The sequence below is a fragment of the Hemitrygon akajei genome, chromosome 11, assembly GCF_048418815.1.
Source record: "Hemitrygon akajei chromosome 11, sHemAka1.3, whole genome shotgun sequence".
Lineage (NCBI taxonomy): Eukaryota > Metazoa > Chordata > Chondrichthyes > Myliobatiformes > Dasyatidae > Hemitrygon > Hemitrygon akajei.
In genome coordinates, this window is record NC_133134.1 from 67,586,113 (window position 1) to 67,612,862 (window position 26,750).

The 26,750-nt window shown below is 40.3% G+C and overlaps 1 protein-coding gene across 4 annotated transcripts in view; it reads right to left on the reverse strand.

The window, feature by feature from the left end:
- mad1l1 (mitotic arrest deficient 1 like 1) overlaps positions 1–26,750 on the reverse strand; it is a 1,014,619-nt gene that overhangs the window by 887,428 nt on the left and 100,441 nt on the right. For all 4 annotated transcript variants that reach the window (XM_073061007.1, XM_073061009.1, XM_073061006.1 and 1 more), the window contains exon 10: positions 13,041–13,127. In XM_073061007.1, coding sequence (XP_072917108.1) covers positions 13,041–13,127 — 87 coding nt within the window. The remainder of the gene's footprint in view (positions 1–13,040; positions 13,128–26,750) is intronic.

Sequence of the window (26,750 nt, forward strand, 5' to 3'; positions counted from 1 at the left end):
CCACTTATCCAGTCCTGGCCCTGGTGTTCCACTTATCCAGTCCTGGCCCTGGTGTTCCACTTAACCAGTCCTGGCACTGGTGTTCCACTTATCCAGTCCTGGCCCTGGTGTTCCACTTATCCAGTCCTGGCCCTGGTGTTCCACTTAACCAGTCCTGGCCCTGGTGTTCCACTTATCCAGTCCTGGCCCTGGTGTTCCACTTATCCAGTCTTGGCCCTGGTGTTCCACTTATCCAGTCCTATCTAGTCCTATCAAGTCTTGGCCCTGGTGTTCCACGTATCCAGTCCTGGCCCTGGTGTTCCACTTATCCAGTCCTATCTAGTCCTATCCAGTCTTGACCCTGGTGTTCCACGTATCCAGTCTTGGACCTAGTGTTCCACGTATCCAGTCCTGGCCCTGGTGTCCCACGTATCCAGTCCTGGCCCTGGTGTTCCACTTATCCAGTCTTGGCCCTGGTGTTCCACTTATCCAGTCCTGGCCCTGGTGTTCCACTTATCCAGTCCTATCTAGTCCTATCAAGTCTTGGCCCTGGTGTTCCACGTATCCAGTCCTGGCCCTGGTGTTCCACTTATCCAGTCCTATCTAGTCCTATCCAGTCTTGACCCTGGTGTTCCACGTATCCAGTCTTGGACCTAGTGTTCCACGTATCCAGTCCTGGCCCTGGTGTCCCACGTATCCAGTCCTGGCCCTGGTGTTCCACTTATCCAGTCCTGGCCCTGGTGTTCCACTTATCCAGTCCTGGCCCTGGTGTTCCACTTATCCAGTCCTGGCCCTGGTGTTCCACTTAACCAGTCCTGGCCCTGGTGTTCCACTTATCCAGTCCTGGCCCTGGTGTTCCACTTATCCAGTCCTGGCCCTGGTGTTCCACTTAACCAGTCCTGGCCCTGGTGTTCCACTTATCCAGTCCTGGCCCTGGTGTTCCACTTAACCAGTCCTGGCCCTGGTGTTCCACTTAACCAGTCCTGGCCCTGGTGTTCCACTTATCCAGTCCTGGCCCTGGTGTTCCACTTAACCAGTCCTGGCCCTGGTGTTCCACTTAACCAGTCCTGGCCCTGGTGTTCCACTTATCCAGTCCTGGCCCTGGTGTTCCACTTAACCAGTCCTGGCCCTGGTGTTCCACTTAACCAGTCCTGGCCCTGGTGTTCCACTTATCCAGTCCTGGCCCTGGTGTTCCACTTATCCAGTCCTGGCCCTGGTGTTCCACTTATCCAGTCCTGTCCCTGGTGTTCCACTTATCCAGTCTTGGCCCTGGTGCTCCACGTATCCAGTCCTGTCCCTGGTGTTCCACGTATCAAGTCCTGGCCCTGGTGTTCCACTTATCCAGTCCTGGCCCTGGTGTTCCACTTATCCAGTCCTGTCCCTGGTGTTCCACTTATCCAGTCCTGGCCCTGGTGCTCCACTTATCCAGTCCTGGCCCTGGTGTTCCACGTATTCAGTCCTGGCCCTGGTGTTCCACTTATCCAGTCCTGGCCCTGGTGTTCCACTTATCCAGTCCTGGCCCTGGTATTCCACTTATCCAGTCCTGGCCCTGGTGTTCCACGTATCAAGTCCTGGCCCTGGTGTTCCACGTATCAAGTCCTGGCCCTGGTGTTCCACGTATCAAGTCTTGGTCCTGGTGTTCCACGTAACAAGTCCTGGCCCTGGTGTGCCACGTATCAAGTCCTGGCTCTGGTGTTCCACGTATCAAGTCTCAAGTCCTGGCTCCAAGGTTCCAGTATCAAGTTCAAGCTCCGAGGTCCATGTTCCGATCCCTGGCTCTGATCCCCGAGCTCCAAGTCCTAGCCCCCAGACCCTGAGTCCCAGGCCTGAGTCCTCGTCCATTACGCCTATTCCCGCTTCCTCTTTGCTCTCCTTGATTTCTCTCTGTTCTATCCTTGCCGTCATGGCTCTCCTTGTAAATAGTAATAAACTCTATTTAGTTAACTTTACAAAACGTGTTTGTGTCCTGCATTTGGGTCCTCCTCCAGCACCCTCACCCCTCCACATGTGACACCCCAACATCAGTAGGTTTTTTTTGTGTCTCCAAAGTCCTCCACCATCCTGCCACCACTGTACAACTCATTTCCATAATAAAGTCTAAAAAGTCCCTGGAAAAGATACGACAGCCAGCTCTCAGCAAAGTCAGATATTAGTGATAAAATTCACCACTGCTTTTAGTGTATCAGTACTGTCTCTGATTGTTTGAGGGATAAAGGGTATTAGTTTCACAAAAATACCTCAATATCTAGTAAGTGGCAATAATGTCCACTCTCCATTTAAAGTACTTCAGAGAAGTGATATTCAGTTTCACTTCCAATTCATTTTCAAGCGATGCTAGAGATTTTGATATCATTAATTTGTTCAGAAAATCCAGGTGTTTACCAATATATATTAAAAAACTGATATTCCAAACTTTCTTCTCCAAGTACCCATGTTACTCACCCTCGGATATTCATGACAAAAGATTTGGAAAAGAGCACATAAAAATAGAAGCACACATATCCTCATATAGGTATAGAAGCACACAATCCCTCTCCTCATAATTAGCAATGGCTTTTTGACCACTTAAGACTTTTCAGTAATTTAAAAGACTGCAAACAAATTTACTAAAACACAATTTACACCCTCAGAGTTAATTGTTCTTTTGCTAATTAACGAAGATATTTCTAGGGAAACAGTGGTTTACAATACATCTTCTACACATGGTTTTAAAGCTCCTTTGATATCTTTCCCATTACTGAGGACCAAGATTGTGTCACAATGAGCTTATGGCGCCACCTACAGCACATAGGCACTGAAAACATCCCCAAAAATCCTGCTCTATTGATTTTGATTTAAAACTACATTCACATGAAAGAAACTCCTCCAAAACTTGAGTGCAAAGTAAATTCAATAGAGAGAGAGACTTGTTAAAGAGAATTTCTAATCCTCTTCTAGAGAGACAATGAACCTATCCTATAGCCAATTACCAATATGAAGCAATAACAGATAACTTCTGCCCTCAACAATAATCTTTATTGCGCATTTGCGCATGACAACATTGATAGAACTGACCACAATTTAGGTCTGTTATCACACCAGTGATTCTATTGTATAACACAGCAAACAGACTAAAGTGGATATCTTGAGAACAGACAATGGCAGCTCAAAAGTAGGCACCCATGAAGCACAATGGATCATTAGAAGGAACAAAAATATGCACCACTAGAACCTGTAACCTTATGGGTCAGTATATTCTCCACTCAACCATTATAATCAAGCCATGAGATCAACCTTAATTCGATGACAATTGCAGAAGGAATTTCCAGGAAATGTACCTAACAATGAAGTAAGTGTCAGCCTCAAGGAGCTGCAGTACAGGATCATGTACGTGCAAAACAAAAAAAAAAGGCAAAAAAACAGAGCAAAGAAATCTTACAACTAACAGAGCACATCAAAGCACTACAATCCTACCTCATCAAATTCATGAAGGGGAGGAAATGAGTCCAAGAACATTGCCATCCTCCAAAAAGGCAGGGACAAGACCGAAGCAGTTGTAGCATGTTGAGCCATAAATAATAGAAACCATCTATCCTTGACATTCACTGTCATTACCATCACCAGATCCCTTATCAAGTTACCTATGAATAAACACTGTGGCTCCAAGAGCAGTTCAGGGCTAGGTATCGAAGTAGATGTCTCTACTCTATCATCTGCAAAGCATAAATCAGAAGTGTGCTTACTAAAATGAATGCAGTACCAACAACTTTCAAAATGGTCAACATTATCAAGAATGTACATCCTCCTTGATCAGTACCCTTTAAACACCAGCTCAGCTTACACTAATAGCACACCTCCCAAACACAAGACCTTTATCACTAAGGAGAAAGGTAGCAGCAGGCACAAGAACAACAAAAGTTACAAGTGCCTCACCACGTTACGCTGCATCCTGACTTGGAAATGTATCACTGGTTCTTCATTGCTGTTGGTCAAAATCTAACACCCTCAACCAAGAGTGCTGTGAGAGTATCTTCAGGAGAAGATTACCACAGATCAAGGCAATGGCTACCCACTGCCTCCTCAGGGGCAACTGAGGATGGGCAATAAATGCAGGCAATGTCCTGATCTTGAAAATCAAATCATCATTTATGGGTGCTGTAATCATGAGTATAAAAGATGCAAATCATCAACAATCTTTTGAGAGCTTAAATTCTGGAAAACATGGATAATTGGCACTTGACAAAAGGTCAGAAAGTAAAATTCATAACAATATTAGATAAAAACAATCATGCAGTTACTTACGAATTGATTACGGATTTTCAAGAGTTTCCAGTTTGATTCGTTATTACTTAAATTGATTAAATTAATTAGGAAGTGTTGCATTCACAAGATTTTAAATGGGTACACCAAAATTAATAAGTGGCTAATCTTTTAATAAAAGTTGAATTATCTGGTGAGAAATTTCAAAAAGATCAGCATGAATCCATTTCTTACTGAAGTTACATCAGTATCTTTTTATCAGGATGCATTCTGTCAACCAATCACGAGTAGAGGATTTCTTTGGCGGTAAGAAAATTATTTATCAATTGGGTAAACAAATATAGATTTTGAATATCTGCCATACTGAACTCCATTATCTATCTAAAGCAATTCATATCGAATCCAAAATGCTGTGTACATTTCAAAACTTTTTGAAAGTTAACTTTGTTAACTTTTTTCAAAACTTAACAAAGATAAAGAGACCACAAATACCAATTGCCCTTTAGTAACACACTGATAAGAGAAACCTCTCAAAACAATTTTATTGAGGCTTAAGAAGTTACATCAAGGAAGAGGAAATCTGGGAGGATTATGGCAAAAAAAAGGATAGGTAAAAAAATAAAAGATTCATAGTAGATGTGAAGAGGTGACACAAACTGAGAAGTACAGAAGAGCTAGAACAGAGGCAAAGGTCCCCATCAACTTCATTAGAAATTGATTTGTAATATTCTGATTTGATTACTGAAGAACACAATACTGTAAGTATAGAGAGTATAGGACGCAATACAGACTTGCAAAGATAACAGTAGTGGAACACTTCATGGGAATTGAAATCTGGTTTGGCAGGTCAGATCTGATTCAGCAGATCCAGAATCCTGCAATCTCTGTCATCATGGAAACAGCTCACTGGCATGATTCCCCATCACTGAACAAGTCTCATTTCCTTCAAATGAGTCTTACATCTTTGTAGAGAAATTTCTTAGCCAAAGATTCATCTTGTAAGTAAACATCTGAACACAAAAGAAATGCACTAGTATTTCTTCTCTAGGTTTATTCAACAATGTATGTGCAACAAAACATATTATTATCCTATTTTACCACATTAAAGGGTCAATAGTTAACACATAACATCTGTAAAATGTGGACAATTACCCTGCCCACAACCACACCAAAGCAGTTTACAAATACATGAGATATACAAAGCAGTAGAACACAATTTCCTTCTGAGGTTTGCTTTTATATTGAATCAGTATTTAAAAATTTCTGGAATTAGGCATTCATGCATCTTTTTTAAAGGTGGCTATGCTCAGCACAGATGCCACATTATCCACAAGATTTTATCACATTATCCAACTTCAAAAGATTTTCATGAGAATCAATCTCAAATTATTTGATTTGATGCTCATCAGAAAGTGTTCACATATATATTTATAATAACTGATTTAGTGTGACAGAGCTAGGAATTTATGACATTATTCCTGACATGACAAAACATTTTAAGATAATTCCTAAGCAAAAGCTGAGTATACTATTGATTGACTGCTGTGTAGAATAATGCAAGTTCATAATTTTGTTAAAGCAATGCAGAATATAATAGTCCAAGATAATAGTCCAAGAAAGCCAACAGTCCAACTGCTGGTTTTCTGATCTGTGACAGAATTTCCCAATTATCTTTTGCGACCACCCAGCAAAGAGCTGGCTGATCCAAAGCATCAAATTAGGCCAGAGTATGCCTGACCCGATAAAACCTTCTCTATTGACAATTCAGATAGACGACATTTCCCTTGAATGAGGTGTTGAGAACTCAGGATCACAACCTCAAATTTAAGAGTTGCTCATGTAGGACAGAATTGGATTTTCTTCATTCAAAGTGATGCAGATCTTGGAGAGGTTTGGAGGTTCTGTCACCAAGCATATTCACATTAGTGATCAACAGATTCTTGGGCATTAAGAGAATCAAAAGCTGTGGTATTAGTGTCGGAAAATGGCAGTGAAGTAAAAAGATCTGTCATAATCTCACCCATGAAGGACTATAGGGAGCTTGATAAGCTGGTCGATAGTCTACACTCAGCCAGGCAGAGATGCATCGTTTCTCCTCCTTTCCCTCTCTCAATAAGCCCTGTCAGCAGGGCCTCCAGCAGACTAATGCACTTGGTTCTGAACCAGATGGTACTCTGTAGAAAGTTGCTAGAATAGGGGCAGGGAGTCTTGTACTCCTCAATCTCCTCAGAAAGTATAGGTACTGCTGTGCCTTCTTGACCAATGAGGAAGTGTTATCATCTGTAGATTAGATTTTCTGTTGTTATGTGCTCTTCACTCTCTCCATGGCAGAGCCATTGATGTGCAATGGAGAGTGGTTCACCTGTGCCTTACTGAAGTCCACAATTATCTCTGTTGTCTTGTCCAAGTTGTGGCTCAGGTTATTGTTCTCACACCTTTTGACAAGCCTCACTACGTCCTCACTGTATGCTGATACATTATTGTTGGTGATGAGGTCAGCCACCATTCTATCAGTGAACTTGATGATGTGATTTAAGCTGAATCTGGCAGTACAGTTGTGAGTCAGCAGCATGAACAGCAGTGGACTGAGTACACAGCCCTGGGGTCACCAATGCTTAGCTTGATGGAGCTTGAGATGTTGCTGCCAACTTTGACACACTGGGGTCTTTCCATCAAGCAGTCCAAGATCCAATTACAGTGAGGGATGTTGAGCCCCAATGAGGACAGTTTATCCACTGGCCTCTGAGGGATGATCATGTTAAACACCAAACTGAAGTCAATGAACAACATCTTGGCATTGTTTTCCAGGTGGAATAAAATGGAATGGAAGGTAGAGGTTATGGCATCATTTGGTGAAACAGTCTGAGAGGTAAGCAAACTGCAAAGGGTCCAATGTCCCTGGAAGATGGGATTTTATACAATCCATTACCAGCCACTAAAAGCCACATGATTGCTGAGGTCAGTGCCAATGAGCAGTAATCGGCCACTGCAACCGTGCGCACTACCATCTTGTGACATCACCAATGTTGATGTACCTTTTATTTCTTCCAGCAATTCTCGCATTTACTTCATACCATACTTCATTTTGCTGAAATAATACTTTTGAGTGATGCAACAGTCAATCTGGTTTAGAATATTTCAAAAATTTCTCAAAGTTAGATACAAATTTTAAACGGAGATAATAAAGATTCAGACATTGCAAGGTGGTCTTTGTAGCAAGTTGGGTTAAACACTCTCTTCCACCTTCACACAAACACTATACCCACTCCAAAGCCCACGCGGAGTCTCACCCTCTTAGCCATGAGGACATATTCAGTATTAGTCAAAAACTAAAATTTACATCAATGCCTATAGCAGAAATATGGAAGAGGAGTGAAAGCATTTACTGCTGTTATGAATGTGAAGCAACTCTGAGGGGCCGAAGGGTACAAAGTTGCCCCCTCCTTTTTGAGAATCGCAAGATCGCTATTAATTCGGGTCTGGGACCCAGGAAATGAGACAGAGACACGCAGAATACACAGGGTTTGGAATGTGTCCTGGCCTCAGCGAAACGGAACCACTGATAACGGCTATTGTCTCTTGGAGACGGAATTGTGTATTGAGTACTGTACTATTCATTGAAAACCCTCAGGAGACAACCAGAGTGGTCTGGTTGAGGGATTGCATCATCCCAACCTGATTGACATCTGAGACCCCGTGAGTAAGGATAAAAGAGGGTCTGGGGAACAACCCCTTTAGACGCACCAGGAGAAACGCTGGAAATCCAGTGACAGCGTTTATAGCAAAAGCCGGTGGGGGCTCGTGTGCGTCCTCCCTTGTCAGGGTGGTGGGCTCATCACAGAAGAACGGTTTAGCTAAAGGAGAGGCCACAAGTGAAAGGCCACACCAACAGGACTCCTGACGGTTCGAAATCATAAAAGGAAAGCCGGCAAGTTTTTCTCCAAATCTCTCTCTCTCTCCAACCATTGCAACACAGCGGTCCCCAAAGGCTGCAGCCTGCATGAACTGAGTGAACTTCATATTTCCATCGGACAATACATTATCCCCTAGACAATGATAGAGCTTATTTCTTATTGATTATTATTATACCCGCACTTTTAGACTTAGTATTGACGACGTATATTATCTGTATATTTGCATTGATATTATTTTTGTGTATTTTTACTAATAAATACTGTTAAAAATAGTATCATCAGACTTCAACGGACGTCTCCATCTTTGCTGGTAAGTGACCCAGTTATGGGGTTCGTAACACTGCAAAAACAAATTTCTTGGAATGCTAAAAATTTTGTATTAAGCCCTATTAAAATATCACACAACTAAAATACCAATCCGAAGTATGAAATCTTGTGATACACATTGTGTGGCCTACAGGGTACTAATTACTCAGTCTTCTTAAAATGCCAAAACATGCTGATATTTTGCATGTAGAAAGAAAGAAAAATCATCCAGCTAACAATGCAATGTCAAGTACTGCACATCTTTTGGCTTTTAAAATATGATCAATGTCTGTACATACTAAACTCTGCAACTTTTCAGAAAACATAATGTCACTGAACACACAAGAGCTTATAGTTTACATACAGAGCCAGTGTCAATTTATCGCTGGGACAATTTGAAAACAGTCATTATTACAATCTTAATAAGAGACTTTTCAAATACATGGTAAATCAAGAGAAAACACTTACAGATCTGTTTTCCTACGCTTCAGTGGTACTTTGGTATCAAAATAAGTACCAATAATGCTAAAATTACAACTTGCAAACTCAATTATTCAAATGGTCAATAATTATTAATACTGAGATTGTATATAATTGCTCCAAATTATATTTCAGTTGATACTATATTTTTTTCAAAAGCAGACATCATAAGTGATCCATAAATGCTTACTTTCTTTCAAACCTTCCAACTTCTTTTATTTCCACCACAATTCACTTGGTATAAATTGAAGGATATTTTCAAATCAAAATTTGCAAACAACATAAAACATAAACCTTCTCATACGAACACCCTGAGGACTGGGTGTCATAGAAAGCTACAATATGAAACAAGCAATTCAGCACATCAAATCCACACCAACTATGCAGGCCAGCATTTTGTGTGCGTTCCTCCAGCATTTTTGTGTGTGTTGTCTTGGATTTTTTCATGTTTGTGACCCATTTCACTATCCTGTATTTAATCACACTTTATTATTCTCTGTACATTTTAATCAGGTTCTAACACTCACCTACACACAAGGAGCAATTTACACTGATCAATTATCCCACCAACCAAAAGGTCTTTGTAATGTGGAACAAAAATAGATTACCTGGGGTAAACCCGCATGATGTACATAAAACCCCACACAGGCAAGACTCAAAGTCGGGACTGAACTAAGTCTCGTGCTGTGAGGCAGCAGCTCCACTAGCTGAGCCAACGTGCTCCCCTATTACTCCTATTATCATTCCAACACACAAGCAACACACACAAAATGCTGGAGAAACTCAGCAAACTGGGTAACATCTATGAAAAAGAGTGAACAGTTGGTGTTTAGGGTCAAGACTTCATCGGGACTGGAAAAAAGATTTTCTCGTCTTTGTGCTACACTTACAATTTACCTATTTTTAAATCTATGTAACTCAGGTGATTTTAAAGGGAACATGTAATAGGTTTAAAGACAGTGCCAGAAATGGGACAGGGAGTGTAAAAACGCAAAAAAAAAAATCAGTGAGCCGGATGCCGAACCATCAGGATTTCCCAAAAAAAACAGACAATGGATTTAACAATAGTTTGAATGGCTAGCATCAAAATAACTGTATTAACCTGTTTGTATATGCTGAATCAACACCAACTTGTCTAATCATCCTTCTAACGATTAGAAAGCACAGAATACAAAGGAATCATACAGAAATAAAAACATGATAGAAAATAAGCACCTTAGAAAATGGAACAAGAGTAAGTCATATGGAAGTCTGAACATCAACTCCCTTTTCTACTTAATGTCCATTCTCAACACCTTGAGCCAAAATTTAAAGAAAAGTTGTGTGGTATTTAAAAGTGATGGGATCTATCAAAGTACTTTTAAGAAATTTCTGTGTGAGCAAAAAAATGCTCTTTTTGACAATTACCCTCAGTATTACCTTTCTGCATCCAAAAAAGCAGTTCCATTCCCTTCTAACATATAACTGAGGCAAACTTACTCAGTGCAGAACTACAAAGTCTACAAAGAAGTTAAGCTTAGATTTTGGTGTAGGACATCACAAACTTCTAGTGAAAAGGCCAACAACTGGGACAGAGCAGTCTCGTTATTAAGGTCTAATATGATTTTAGACAACACAGGCTTTAAAGAGTAAATACAAACATGTATACTGCTGGGCCATGAGATAGTACTCTGAACAATGGTTGCAACAATTGTTATTGCACCTGCAATTTTTTGGGATTTTCATCTCTTGTGAAAGAAGAAAGATATTTCCTGTAATTTGCAATGGGTGCAAAAAGAAAAGTATGAAGCAAGAATTATTGGAGAGGATCAAACATTGAGATGGGACAGCAATCTTTTAATTTCTCATAATTTTTATCTGTGAAGGAAAGCTATGAAGGTAAGCAAGCAAGGTTTCAAAGAATGAAGAAATTAGCCTCACCAGCTGTTAAGTACAAAGTAAAAGCCACAACCAAAGAATGTACCAAGGTCATGCACACCAAATTTAATTTAAGATAATAATAAATCCAGAGGGATTTGGATGCTGGCAGAAACTAAGAAATATTGTTTTGATTTTGCTTGTAATCGTATTTAATATCAGATAGATCTAAAAATGTGTTCAGTTGTCAAGATATCAAGTGGTCTTAGATTATTTGTTTATTATACTCATTAGTGAACCTTCATTTCTTACTAATACTTCCATTCACCATTTATGTAAATTTGTTTTTCTCTGAATTTACATTCATAATCTGCAGCTGTATACCTCAATACCACAGCTCAAATACTTCAAAATATGCACCTAATGAAATTATCTACTGGTTTCATCAGGAAGATTTGAAGTCAAATGAATTATATGCAGATTCAAACTGCTATTTTCTTCTCTGCAATCTGTCAAGATTCTCAGATATGTAGCGAAAAATGCATTCAACAGATGATTACAATGGCCATTTTAAACATGCTCTTTTACTATAAATGCTCTATATTCCATTATCATTTGCAGTACAAAAAAAGAAACCAAAGATGAATACTACACAACAACTTGAATAACATATGAAGGATATACAAGAGAAATATTGTTTAAAATCTGAGGTTAAAATCAATTTAAAATAGTATACTGTAATTTAAGAAATGGAACAGAACTGCTGGTTTCTTTGTGAATGACATCTTTTACCCTGAGAAGGAAACGTTTTTCCTCTTAGTCAACTCAAAAAGCTTTAAACACGTAATAAATATTCAGCAGATATAATAAACTTTATCCATAAGTTATTTTGTATTTTTCAAATATAAAATTTGATATTGGTGAGATATTGAAACTCTGACTTGCGAATGAAATAATCAACCCTCACCCATTCCTGAAGAAACTCAACACTAAATCTCAATAGGAAGTGCAATTGCACATTTAATGGCCGTGGTAGAAGTCCCAATGACAAGCAATTACAATTTCTACTTTATCACTTCATCAAATATTACAGATACCCTTTTAGAATGCATGCTAGTTAACAAAGCAAAAGTATCACAAAAATATATCTACAATGGAAATATATACAAATTACTTCAATGATGCATCAATACCAAATTCAATTACTGTGTTTTGCCTGAAAATCTGTGCACACTTTTCCAATTATGAGGAATTCTTTAATTTGGGGAAAGAAAAATACTTATTCTCCCTAATCTTGATGACATGACCAAAGAAAAGAAAATGGTGACAACTTTGAATTGCCTCATTAGAATTCAACTGCTCTACCTTAATTTCCAAGTTACTCACTCATAATAATCACTATTCATTTAGGAACGATGAAATGGGGCTAGATTTAAATCAAATCCTAATATAACAAAGTCAATGGATGCCAATATTCCAAATGCATCAAAATAGATTAAGCATGTTGCAATAAGCTACTCTTATCAGAATAAACAGAATTTTGTTACTGATGTTACTAAATTTGCTATAATGTTTGCAAGTTCTAAGACGTGCATGCAGGGTACTAAGAGAAAATAATATTTGAAAATCTTTAAAAACAATCAATTCCTAAACGTCAAACATAGCACACTCAATAAAGTCAGAGTCTTCTTTGGTCTTGTCATTTAAAATTTGTCTTTTCAGAATATTGAGAGCCCCAGAAGACTGCTGCTACTGAAGGCCAAATCAATCTTTCAGCAATAAATAAAAATCTTTTAGTTTATTTATTTGCTGTCTTCTACGTCAAAATGCAAGACAATATGCCCAAGAATTGATTGGCTCAATCAGCTAACCAATTTATGTTTAGGTGATGGTTGAGGAGGGAAGGATGGTGTCAATTTCAATTTCTTCCTGTGGGTCAGATGTGCACCACCACTACAGTATATACTTCAACAAAAGATCTCACACTAAATTTCAATATTGCACAACAAATAATAATGGCAGGCTGGATTCCATTGTTGGCTTATTTAAGCTTCCAACAGGTCTTGAAAAGATATTGCTTTGGCAATTCTCAGACAAGTATTTGGATCTCATGAGCAAATAAAATGCAAAGTACACTTTTTTTTTCTATGAAGATGTTAGAAGACCATGTAAATGTAGTTAATCGCCAGAATAATTCCCTGTTCACCAAAACTTTGGTAAGGTTTTAGAAATAAAGTTGGCTGCCTGCCCTGGACCTCTACCCACCTGCTGCTGACAGAAGAGTTCTGTTGCTTGAGTACAAGTTCACGTTGCTGCAAAAGAATTATCTCCCGTGATAGATCTTCAGGACTCCTTAAAAAAATACAAACAGAGAAAAGGTCAAACAAACTCTTTTTTATTTAGTTTTCAATAAAAAACAGTGCTGAAAACACTCAACACATCCTGGAGATTCTATGGAGATGGGGACAGAATTTCTTTCTCAGGCTAATGAGCGTTCATCAGAAGCCTTAATGGATTCTGCAGAAGATTCACTGGCATAAAATATTAACTATTTCTCTCTATACAGGTGTTGCCCAACCTACTGAATGTTCCCAAGGCAATGTTCTGAATTTCAGATTTCAATCTTCAGTTTTGATTTTCTATTAAAATTTGCATATTTTCATGCAACACACACACACACACAAAATGCTGGTGGAACTCAGCAAATCAGGCAGCATCTATGCAGAGAAATAAACAGTCGATGAGCCCTCCCCCACCTTATTCTGGTTTCTTTTCCAGTCTGGATGAAGGATTGTCAATAATCCCCTGAAATTTCACCCTCAACAATCGTTCATTCCGTTGCTCAAATGACTTATTTTGCTCTCAATTTCACCCAGATAAAATAGGAAATATTTACAGAATGAAAATTGAGCTTTAAAAATAAATTTCTTCAGAAATGCAAATGACAAAAACAATAATACTGGAAAAACTTGCACAATTATGGGTTCAAAGAACTTTCTTCAAATGGGAAATTCAGAGACAGAATTATTTCGCATCCAATAGTGACCCCTTATATTACCACGATATAAAATAAAACATAGTTGGACAATATTTTCAACTATATCAACACAAACATTTAAAATATTTCCAAATGAAAAAGCTCACTTGTTCCTTCAAAATAACAGATCACAAGTTATAAAAATTATTATGTGTCTCAGCTTCCCTTGAAAATTTCTTAGGGACTGAACCATTGACTCCTTATCTGCGACTTTTATCTATCCACTCTTTTTCAGTCATTGACAGACTAAAAACATTTTGCACAAATATTGAACATACAATGGAAGGCAAGTCAGTTCAAAGACATCAAGTCACTTTCTTCTATAACATGCTAATAATAAACTTACTTGAATTATAACATATTGTGCATGTAAATGAAAATTGGTCTTTCAATGTTCATTTAAAAACTGTAAGATCTCTCAAAATATCTCATTATCAATCAAAATTCTTTGAAAATAACACCGAATCAGTTTGTGAAGACTTTAAGATTAGTGAATCTTGGTTCATATTTCAGACTTTCAGTTTATTCAGATGTTATTGGAGTAATTCTTATTCAAAAGCTCAATTAATATAACTTATAACACAGACTTTTCCTCTGTAATACAAAACTTACAAACTTTAGCTCATTAACAGTATTAACAAAGTCAGCAGTACATCGTGTAATATAAATTTAATCAAGTGGGGTTGTCAATTTTAAGATAACTTGCTAAGGATCCAACAGGGAGATGAGAAAAAAACAAGTGAAACTCTGCAGATGCTGGAAATCCAAGCAACATACACAAAATGCTGGACTCTATGAAAAAAAGTACAGCTGACATTTCAAGCCCAGATCCACCAGCAGGACTGGAGTAGACTTAAAAGGTGGGGGAAAGAGACGGAGAAACACAAGGTGATCGGTGAAACCAGAAGGGGTGGGGGGAAGTAAAGAGCTGAGAAGTTGATTGGTGAAAGAGATGCAGGGCTGGAGAAGGGGAATTCTAGTAGGAGAGGACAGAAGGCCATGGAGGGGCAGGAGCACCAGAGGGAGGCGATGAGCAGGGAAGGAGATAAGGTGAGAGGGAAAAGGGGATAGGGAATGGTAGGGGGGGTATTACCAGAAGTTCAAGAAATCTATATTCATGTCATCAGGTTGGAGGCTACCCAGAAGGAATATAAGGTGGTGTTCCTCCAGCCTGAGTGTGGCCTCATCAAGATAGTAGAGGAGGCCATGGATGTATTGGAATGGGAATGGGAAGTGGAATTAAAATGGGTGGCCACTGGGAGATCCCATTTCTTCTGGTGGATGGAGCACAGGTGCTCAGCGAAGCAGAATCCCAATCTATGTCGGGTCTCACTGATATACATCGATATACCGGGAGCACCAGACATAGTATATGACCCCAACAGACTCACAGGTGAAGTGTCACCTCACCTGGAAGGACTGACTGGGGCCCTGAATGGCAGTGAGGGAGGAGCTGCTGGGGTAAGTGTAGCACCTGTTCCACTTGCAACAAAAAGTGCCAGGAGGGAGGACCAGTAGGGAGGGACGAATTTACAAGGGAGTCGCATGAGGAGCGATCCCTGCGGAAAGCAGAAAGCGTGGGGGGAGGGGGGAGGGAGAAGTGCTTAGTGGTGAGATCCCATTGGAGATAGCAGTAGTTCCAGAGAATTATGTGCTGGACACGGAAACTGGTACGCGCGAACAAAAAGAACTCTATCCATGTTAGCGTAGTGGGAGAATGGAGTGAGAGCACATGTGCATGAAATAGAAGAGATGCAGTTGAGGGCAGCATAGATGGTGCAGGAAGGGAAGCTGCTTTCTTTGAAAAAGGAAGGCATCTTCATTCTGGAATGAAAATCCTCATCCTAAGATCAGATGCAGCAGAGACGGAGGAACTGAGGAAAGGGGATGGCATTTTTACAAGTAACAGAATGTGAAGCAGTATAGTCCAGGTAGCTGTGAGAGGCTACGGGTTTATAATATAATATAATAGGGGAGGGAGGTGTTTGAAATGGTCCAGGTAAATTTAAGAGCAGAATGGAAGCTGGAGGCAAAGTTGGTGAAGTCAACAAGCTCCGCATGGGTGCAGGAAGCAGCATCAACAGAGTCATCAACGTAGCGAAGGGAAAGTGGGGGATGGACATCAGTGTAGGCTTGGAACATAGATTGTTCCATGTAACTGACAAAAAGGCAGGCATAGCTGGGACCCATGCAAATGTCCAATGGCTACACCTTTTGTTTGAAGGAAGTGGGAAGAGCCAAAGGAAGAAATTATTAAAAGTGAGGACAAATTCTGCTAGACAGAATCTGCTAGTGGTGGTGGGGGGGAACTGATTGGGGCTGGTGTCCAGAAAGAAACAGAGAGCTTTGGGGCCTTCCTGGTGGGTGATCAAGGTTTAGAGGAACTGGACATCCATAGTGAAAATAAGATGATGGGTGCCAAGGGAACCTGAAATCCTTGAAAAGATCAAGAGCATGTGAGGAGTCACAGATGTAGGTAAGAAGGGACTGAACCGGGGTGGGGGGGGTGGGGGGGGAATAAAACAGACTTGAGGTATGCAGATACAAGTTCAGTGGGGCAGAAACAAGCTGAAACAATGGATCTACCTGGACAAACAGGCTTGTGGATCATGGATAGGAGGTAGAAACGAGAGGTGCGGGGTGCGGGAACTATAAGGTGGCAGTGGATGGGAGATCCTCAGAGTCAATAAGGTTGGTGATGGTGTGGAAGATATTGGCCTAGTGCTCCTTAGTGGGATCCTGTTTGAGACCCATTTTCACCATTACCCATTTATTGACCTGGATGGGTAGTGGAAGGGGGTCAGCAACAACTCACAATATGAAATAGTAAGTATATCTTAATATAGGGCAATAAAACAAACTGCTGGAATAATTCAGCGGGTGAGGTAACATCTGTGAAGGCAAGGGGACGGTGGAGTTTCAGGTCAAGATCTTTCATCACACCTAAATTAATACATCGGTTATCCCTCTGCCTTCATGAATGCTATCTCACACACTGAGTCCCTACAGCTGTTCACTTCTTTCCCCAGATCATAGCATGTGCAGATTCTTAATTCTCCATATCTCAATATATTTGCAGCACTCTGAAGAAAGAGGGAAATGGATATAACTGGATGGCCTATGAAGAAACCTGGGGCTTCTCTTCAATGGGTCAATGATGGTACCGGTAATCATTGGCAACATACTGTGGGCTGCAGACATAAATTCTATATATAAGCAGCATACACAAAATGCTGGAGGAACTCAGCAGGCCAGGCAGCATCTATGGAAAAAAAGTACAGACCTTTCACCAGTCCTGCCGAAGAGTATCGGCCCGAAACTCTGACTGTACTTTTTCTATAGATGTTGCCTAGCCTGCTGAGTTCCTCCAGCATTTTGTGTGTACTGCTTAGATTTCCAGCATCTGCAGATTTTCTCGTTTGTGAGTTCTAAATAAACCTCTTTTGAAATAACTCTCACTGCAATCTGCAGCATGTAACTTCTCTCTAGGCAATGTACTTTTAAATCAATTTAATGATCTATACATCTCACAATCATCTGAAGAACTCGGCGGACCAGGCAGGTATGGCGAGACGGGGGAGGATGATTACAAGCCAGGCTAAAATGTAGAAGGATGAGGCCTCCTCTACCCAGCATCTTGTTGGCAAATGTGCAATCACTGGAGAACAAAATTGATGATCTGGGGGCATGTTTGGTGTAACGGAGAGAAGTGAGAGCCTGTTGTACTCTATGTCTGACCAAGGTGTGGCTTTCTCCCAGCACAGCAGATACAGCAATTAGATCCAAAACCTTCTTGATTTACATAATGGACCAAACAACTTGATTTAGAGGAGGGAAAAGGAGGAGGTATGTGCTTCTTGATAAAGTCTCAGTGGTGCTCCGGTGTGAAGGTTTTGTCAAACTCGTGCTCCCCCAACTTGGAACACCTAACAGTCAAATGCTGTCCATAATATTTACCAAGGAAGTTATCATCCATGATCCTAATCACAGTTTACATGCTCACAATACCGCATGATGCCAACTCCAAACAAGAAGCAGTCCATCCCAATACATTTCAAATCATAATTGGGGACTTCAACCATACTTGTTTGAAGAAAACATTACCCAATTACCATCAGCATATAACCTGTAGCACCAGAGGTCCCAACACAATACACCACTGTTATACCTAGAAAAGGAATGCCGAGCATTCCATGCCCAGCCCACATTTCAATCTGATAATTTGGGGGTCCTTCTCATAATTGCATATAGGCAAATCTCTAGAGATTAGGGCAACAGAGAGGCAGCTGCGGGAGGCAAAGGAACAGTTGTAGGATTGCTTCGAGACAGCTTACTGGGCCGTGACTGGAGATCTGAATGAATACAGATTTAACATACTTTACTAAAATGTAGACATTATGCCCTCACAAAATCATTCAGAGTTTTCCCCAGCCAGTAGCCATGGATGAACCATGAAATCCAAAATCTGCTGAATCAAACTTGAATCAATGAAGGATGCCCGACAGTTGCAGCAGAGATTGAATACAATCACCTCTTATTAATTTAAATCAAGCAACATAGAAGACAGCAGGGCTTTGCTTCCAGATGAGTTCAATGGCTTCTATGCTCACTTTGACCATCAAAATATCCAAGATGGCGGCACGACGCAGCTTGCAGCAGCCACTCCGGAACTGATTATCTGTTATTTGTGAAGTGGGGTGCCATGCGCAATCATAATCGATTGAAAATGGACGTGGGAGCACGGAGGAACATCGGGAAATTCCAGGAAGACTTTCTTCGTTGCTGCTGCTGCTGCTGTGAGGTCCGGGACTCTGCTGGGAAGAACAGGCACCCAGTCCTCGGGGTCGCGTTGCCGATGGCCATTGGCGGGGCCATCTTAATACGCTCGGCAGAGGATGGTGCTTGGAGAAGCTGTGCCGAAGGGGATGGTCGTCAGCTCGAAGGTTCGACAGACTCGGAGTCCGCTGCGGTCAGGTCGCTTTCGGTGTGTGCTGCGTCTGCGAGGCTGAGTCGGGCGGTGCCTTTTAAGTCCATAGCAGGGGTATTCCCTTCTGCCGCCGGCGTGGGATGGCGAGTCTGTCAGGACCCTGGAGACTTGTGGAAACTGTGTGGTGATTTCTTTTGAACTTATAGTCCTTTAACATCTTTGGACTATTTTTACTGTGCCCATGATCTGTTTTTTTTATCAATTATGCTATTGTTTGCACTGTTGTAACTATATGTTGTAATTATGTGGTTTTGTGCAGGTCTTGTAGCTTTAGTTTTTGGTCTTGTTTTTGTCTGGTGGATTTGGAGCTCCTTTCTGGGGAACACGCTAAGACGGTAGCACGATATTAATATGCAGCAGCCTCTCCAGACTCTGGACTGGGGATTGCCAAACGTTATGTGAATTTTCTGGTGTAGTCTGTTTTGTCATATGCTTTTGTGATATCATTCTGGGGGAACGTTGTCTCATTTTTTAACTGCATTGCATTTGTGGTTTCTAAATGACAATAAACTGAATCTGAATCTGAAAATGTACAGGAATCGTTACAAATTTCCACAACCTCCAATGATCTGATGATTTCAGTGCCTGAAGCTGACATGCAAGCAGCATTCAGGAGGGTGAACCCACGAAAAGGAACTGGCCCAGATGAGGTCCTGGCCAAGTACTAAAGACCTGTGCTGATCAACTGACTGGTGTGGTCAGTGAAATCTTCAACTTCTCGCTTCGGCATTGTGTAGTAACTACCTGCTTCAAGCAAGCTTCAATAATACCGGTGCCCAATAACAGCATAATAACCTGCATAATAACAGCATAGTAACTGCCCAGTAGCACTTACATCAAAGTGTTTTGAAAGGTTGGTGATAAAACATATCAGCTCCTGCCTGAGAAGTGACTTAGATCTGCTCCAATTTGCTCACTGGTGCAATAGGTCCACAGCAGATGCTATCTCATTGGCTCTTCACTCAACCCTAGAACATCTGAACAGCAAAGATGCATACATCAGGATGTTCTTTATCGACTACAGTTCAGCATTCAATACCATCATCCCCTCAAAATTAATAAATAAGCTCCAAGACTTTGGCTTCAATATCTCCTTATGCAATTGGATTCTCGGTTTCCTTACTCGCAGATGCCAGCCAGTTCAGATGGGCAACAAAATCTTCTCGACAACCTATTGGCCCACTTTCACAGACTCTTCATATCTCGATATTTATTGTTTATTTATTTATAATTATTTCTTCTTTTTGTATTTGCACAGCTTGTTGTCTTTTGCCCTCTGGTTGAACACCGTAGTAAGATGGTCTTTCATTGATTCTGGTGTGGTTATCATTCTATAGATTGAGTATGCCCGCAAGAAATTAAATCTCAGAGTTATATATAGTGACATATATGTACTTTGATAATAAAATTTACTTTGAACTTTAACTGGTGAGAAAAAGTTACTTTGATCAAGTAGCAAACACAAGGCCAGGTTCAGATCAGTCATCTAAATGAATGGAAAAGCAAGTTCAACAGGCCATATGGCTTGTTTCTGGTTCCTACTTTTTAATTGCTTTATTTCCCAGCAACCATGTATGTTTCTTATCATGTTGAGTAAATGAGTATACTAAAACTACATTTCATTGTTTTTAATAAATGTCCAGTTGGTAAAATTATTAAAAACACTCATACCTTGGTTTGGGTACGTCCTACAGTAAAGATTTCATTTGAACAAAGTAGATGAGCTTAGGTTTGCACTTTTTGATATCCTTCATTGAAATTTCAATTGTTTTGCAAATTGGTACCATTCACTACACTCCCTCACAAATCTAAAGATTTATTGATGACAGCAAAACTAAATTTGAGCTAAAATGGAGGATTCTTTCCTGGTAATTTTTAGTCAAAAATTGAATTAAACTTCTATCTAGTTTGCAGCTTCCCTATAAGCATATCTGAAAATAGGTGGCAATTAGCTGGCAATTCAAAACTTAGATTGAAGTGTACTTGAAGAAACCTTTGTAGAATGAGTAGAAAACCTATCCTAACATGTGATCATTCCTTAAATATCTGTAAATAAAAGTTGCATGTGTAACGCTTCATTTTTGTCTACACATCAAGCATGTCAAAGAATTCTAATGGAATACAAGCATTCTTAATTTTTAAACTCATTGCTGTAAATTATTCTCAACTAGAAGCTAACACAAAACCATTATTCATTCATAATATAATTGATTTTCTCAAAAAGAAGTTGAAATTATAAGATGCTTCCTCAGTAAAAATTCAGAATATGTTGCCTAGGCAACCTATTTTACTTGACGCATTCTGTCAGCAATTGTTGATTGCAAGGGGTATATGATAATAATTATCTTTGTGTTTACTACATCAAAACAGATTTTTAAATTGTTCTGTTTAGAGATACAGCACACAACAGGACCTTCCAGCCCAACAAGTCACACCATCCGGCAACCCATCTATTTAACACAAGACAATTTATAATGGCCAATTAATTTACTAACTGTTTCGCCTTTGGACTGTAGGAGGAAGCCCACACAGTCACAGGGGGAACATCCAAACTCTTTACAGACAGCACCAGAATCTAACCCCAAACTCCAATATCCCAAGTCGCAATAGCATCATGTCAATCGCTGTGCTATCGTGACGTCCCAGCCATCAAATATCAGATGTACTCTGGTATATCTGTGGAAAATGCATTGTTTCACAATGTTATGTAATGACTCGATAGAATTTTATAAATACAGCACAGAGATACCTTTTTACATAATCAGTCCAGGCAGGAATTTTTGCTCCATTTTAGTCTTCTTACATATTTATCTAGTTCTGAAAATGCAATCCTCTATTCAAAACATACAGTAAAACTGATGAAACCACTATCCCACCTTTTGGAAATCCATATGGTCAGCATCTCACTCAACAAGTTATGTTTGACTCACTTCTGACTCATTTGCACCTAGATCCTGTACTCCTTTCCCACTCACTTGGCCCCAGTTCCCACATACACTCATCACCAATATTCTGTTCTTGTACTCTTTACATTCACTGATTGTAGAGTTTCTGTTCTGCCTTTAAAATATAGGAGCCCCAGTTCCATACTTCGTTGCAAATTACTGAGGTTCTGGCTCCCATGCTCCCTTCCAACTCACCAGACCCAGATTCCCTCTAACCTTACCTAGTTTAGTTACCCACACTCCCTTGAAACTTGACAGGACCTTGTTTCCTGCACTCTTGAAGTTTACCAGTTTCACTGGAAGACATATATAGAAAATTAATTCAAATTGTGTTGAATCACTAGATTAACAATATCCAATAGTCTGGAAAATAGCTTTGAAGTCTTTAAATTATCCATCTATTCATTCTGACAATTACTTACTTAAAACTCCATTGCATTATTATGGGAGTGCATCAAGACAATGATGCCACTCTTTAAAGGGAGCTTCAATCCCTGCTCAAGCGTAAAAAAAAATTATAATGCTTATTTCAAATGCAAGCTCTCCCTTTACATAAAAGTGCGATAGAGAACTTCAGACTACACAACATCCCTCAAATTCATTACTTGGTTTTATAAATTAAATTTTAAGGAGGAAATTAGACAAATTAGAAAATTTGCCGAGCCAAGGAGAAAAATCAATAAATGAGTCAATGATTACCTGGAGCTTGGTTTCAAAATACGTTCTGACATTGAAGAATACATTGTGACAGCTGAAGGTTGGTCACATTTAGGTTGTAGTAGGCTGGGAAAACATGGATGGTTTTCTCTGGAGCCATGGAGGCTGAAGGGAGACCTGACAGAAGCTTATAGTTTTATGAAAGGCATCGGTCAGGTAGAGAGCCTCATACTAGATAGCAAGCATGTAAGGTGGAGGGGCTGCAAGTTCAAAAGAAATGTGCAGGGCAAGTCTTTTACACAGAGTGGTGGCTGCCCAGAATGTTCTGTCAGGAATGGTGGTGTTGGCAAATACAACAGAGATGCTTAAAGCCTCTTATATAGGCCAAAAAATGTGGAAAGAATAGAGGGATTAGTTTAATTAGATGTTTAATTAACTTGGCATCACATCATGGGCTGAAGGTCCTGTTCCAATTTTGTACTGTTCTATGATTTATGTTCTATGTAAATATGCAAGCATTGTCTGTGTACCAAAATCCTCTTCCTGAAGATGGGAAGATGTTGGTTCAGCTGTGGAGATAACAGCTTCCTATTTCTCCTGAATATTAGCTCTGCTTCAGAAGGACCCTTGTTGTGGAAGCATATTATTGTGGGAAACAAGACTGAGCCGGGCATGGTTACATGGTCCCTGTTGATGTGCCAACAGACCTGTGAGTACTGGGTGGTGGGGTGATGCAAGGAGCAAATTGTAGACCCTTTCCAGTTTGCCTTCTGCTCGATCCAGTCCACTGATGATGCTATAGCCTTGGCCCTCCACTCCACCCTATCCCACCTAGAAAATGATGCCTCACACACCAAATTGTTGTTCATCAACTTCAGCTTGGCATTTAACACAATCATCCCTGGTGGGCAAACTGTCCAAGTTGGCAGCAACATCTCAAGCTCCATCACACTGAGCACTCCCCCCCCCCCACTCACCCCCACCTCCTCCCAGGGCTGTGTGCTCAGCCCACTTTTGTTCACATTGATGACTGCACTACCAGATCCAGCTCAAATCAAGTTTGCTGATGATACAATGGTGGTTGGCCTCAATGGCAACAATAATGAGTCAGCATACAGACAGGAGGTAGAGAGGCTTATCAATTAGTGTGAGAACAATAACCTGAGTTTTGACATAGACAGTAAGGCGTGCAGGTCAACAACTCTCCATTGCACATCAATGGCACTGCCAAGGAGAGAGTGAAAAGCTCAAAGTTCCTTGGTGTGTACATAACAGGCAATTTAACCTGGACCTACACCACCACCTCATTAATCAAGAAGGCACAGCAGTATCTACATTTTCTGAGGACAGTGAGGCAGTTAAGACTCCCCGCCCCTATTCTAACTGCTTTCTATAGGAGCACCATCAAAAGTGTCCTTTCTGGCTGCATCATTGTGTGGTATGAAAGCTGCAAGGCATCAAACTGCAGGATCTTACAGAGGATACAAAAATCACCATGGTCTCCCTCTCCCCTATTTGTGACACTTACCAGGAGTGTTGCATATGAAGGGCCCAAAGTATTGTCAAGGATCTCTACCACTGATCCCACAATCCCTTTGACCCACTATCATCAGGACTAAGACTGTCAGACTTGGTAACAGCTTTCTCCCCCAGCCTGGGAGACTAATGAATACCCTGCCATCACTAGGACAGCAAGCTGTTTACTGCACTGTTTACCTGTACTGCACATTTCACATGCATCTTGAGTTATACTTTATTAACTTATTTGTGGTAATGTTTTGTTTTATGTGCTGTGTATGATAGATGTATCGTGGGTGCACCATGCTCCAGAACAACGTTGTTTCTTTTGGTTGTGCATATGTACAGATGACAATGAACTTGAACTTGACAAATGTGGTATCATATTTGACTGCTCATGTCCATACAGCAGAACGTGGTCTCAGAATTAGAGATGTAACACACAGAAACATGCCCTGTACCTGCATCCCATGTCACCTATCCACATTCCCCATTTTCCAGCATTCAGCCTTCTGTCTGCCACATCATTTCAAGTACTTATCTAAACACTCTCAAGTGTCCTGAATGCCTTTGCCTCCATCAACCACTCTGGAATTATGTCCACTCTCTAAGTGAGAAAAAATACCTTCTTTATATAGCTTCCAAATATGGTGTGGCTCATCACCAACAACGTTGAGACAGCCTACAGAGAAGAGGTGGAAGATCTTGGGACATGGTACCAAGCAAATGAATTCTTCCACAATGTCAAAAGACAAAGGAGATGGTTATACACTTTAGGAAAATTCACACGACTCATGCCCCTCTTTACATCAATGGCACAGCAGTAGAGTCTCCGAGTAGTTTCAAACACCTGGGAGTGCACATCTTGCACAATCTCTCATGGTCCCATAGCACAACCTACACAATCAAGAAAACTCACCAATGCCTCTACTTTTTGAGTGCTGGACTATGCAGATCAATACTGATAACCTTCTACAGATGCGTAGTAGAAAGCATCCAAACGTGTTGTATCACTGCATGGTACTGAAACTACACTGTGGCGGAGAGGAGGGCTCTACAATGGGTAGCTAAAATTGTCCAACATACCACAGCACCACCCTAACTGCCATCAAGGACATGCAAACAGAAAGGTCCCAAAAAAAAGCCATCAATATCATGAAAGATCCCACCCACCCTGCTCATGGGTTGTTTGTCCCACTCCCATCAGGAAAGAGCTGTGTCATATCCACACCAGTAGTTCCAAGCTCAAAATGTATCTCCCCCTCCCCTACCACAATATTAAACATTTCTGTTATGAGGAAAGTTTCACACTAATCAACAGAGTCTGAATGGAGTAGTAGTAGACTGGAAACCAAGAACATTTGTCAAATTGATCTGAAATTAGCTTCTATCCTATCTCTACCCATCATCTCGTCCCCTTGACCTTCTTTAATCCAAACAAAATACAGGTGGTCCCCGTTTTTCAAACGTTCGCTTTACGACACCTTGCTGTTACAAAAGACCTACATTAGTTACCTGTTTTCGCTAACAGAAGGTGTTTTCACTATTATGAAAAAAGGCAGCACATGCCCCAAGCAGTCAAGCTCCTTCCCCGAAACTGTATTCTACCCGCCATTGCTTAAACACGTGCCTGTGAACATCTGTGCTTTATGTCGATTTACTTCGTGCATCCGTTAGCAAGGTGAGTTCTAAAGTATCGGAAAAGCCTATAAGAGCTCGTAAGGGTGTTACACTTAGTGTAAAACTAGACATAATTAAGCGCTTCGATCATAGTGAGTTTGGCTAAGGAGGCCGAGTTTGTGGAAGTTGACGAAGATGACGTAAAAAGAGGTTTTGACATCCCATGACAAAGAACTGACAGGTGAAGAGCTGATGCAATTGCAGGAGGAAAGGGTAACAATCAAAATCGAACGCAGTAGCTAACAGCCCAAAACTGAGGCTGTCCAGGAACTGAATGCGAAGCAATTGTGTGAGATTTTCGCTGCGATTGACAACGCTGCAATGACTGCAGGAAAGTATGACTTTAATTTTGAAAGGGCACATAGGTTTAGGGCATATTTGCAGGACGGTTTGAGTGCTTACAAAGAACTGTATGATAGAAAAATGCACCAAGCTAAGCAGTCAAGCATACTGTTGTTTTTCTTTTTTTTGTAATTTATTTTTTTATTGAAATTCATCAAACAAACATTTCCATAAGGTGTATTTCAGACATTGTACATATATATCATATATATCACAAATCTCCACAAAGTATTTATCTGAGGTATACACTTATAGAAAAGAGTGGAAAGAAAAAACAAGCAAAAGGAAAGAACTATGTACAAGTAGGGAGTGATCTTTTTTTTAACAACAGATTCATTGATTTGTGAGAATAAAATCAGGCCTATGAGGCATTATGTAGTTAAACCATTTTCCCCAGTATGAATCAAATTGTTCCAGCTTATGGTTAACAGATGTTGTTATCTTCTCCATTTTGTAAATGTTCATTGTAATTTCCATCCATTCTATTCAAAGTCGGGCTCTCCTGTGATAACCACTTCCTAGTAAGAGTCTTTTTACCAGCCACCAACAGAATATTCATTAAATATTTATCTCTTTTCAACCATTCTTGAGGTATATAACCAAAATATATGGTCTTACTCTCTAAGGGTATTTCACATTTAAAGATGTCTTGTAGGGCATTGTGTATCCCCCTCCAATAGTTTTTGATAACAGGGCAGTCCCAAAAAAAATTATAATGATTTGCATTTTGATTTCCACAATTTCTCCAGCAAACAGGGAGGTTACTATCATAATGAGATTTCTGAGCGGGTGTAATAAAATATCTTATC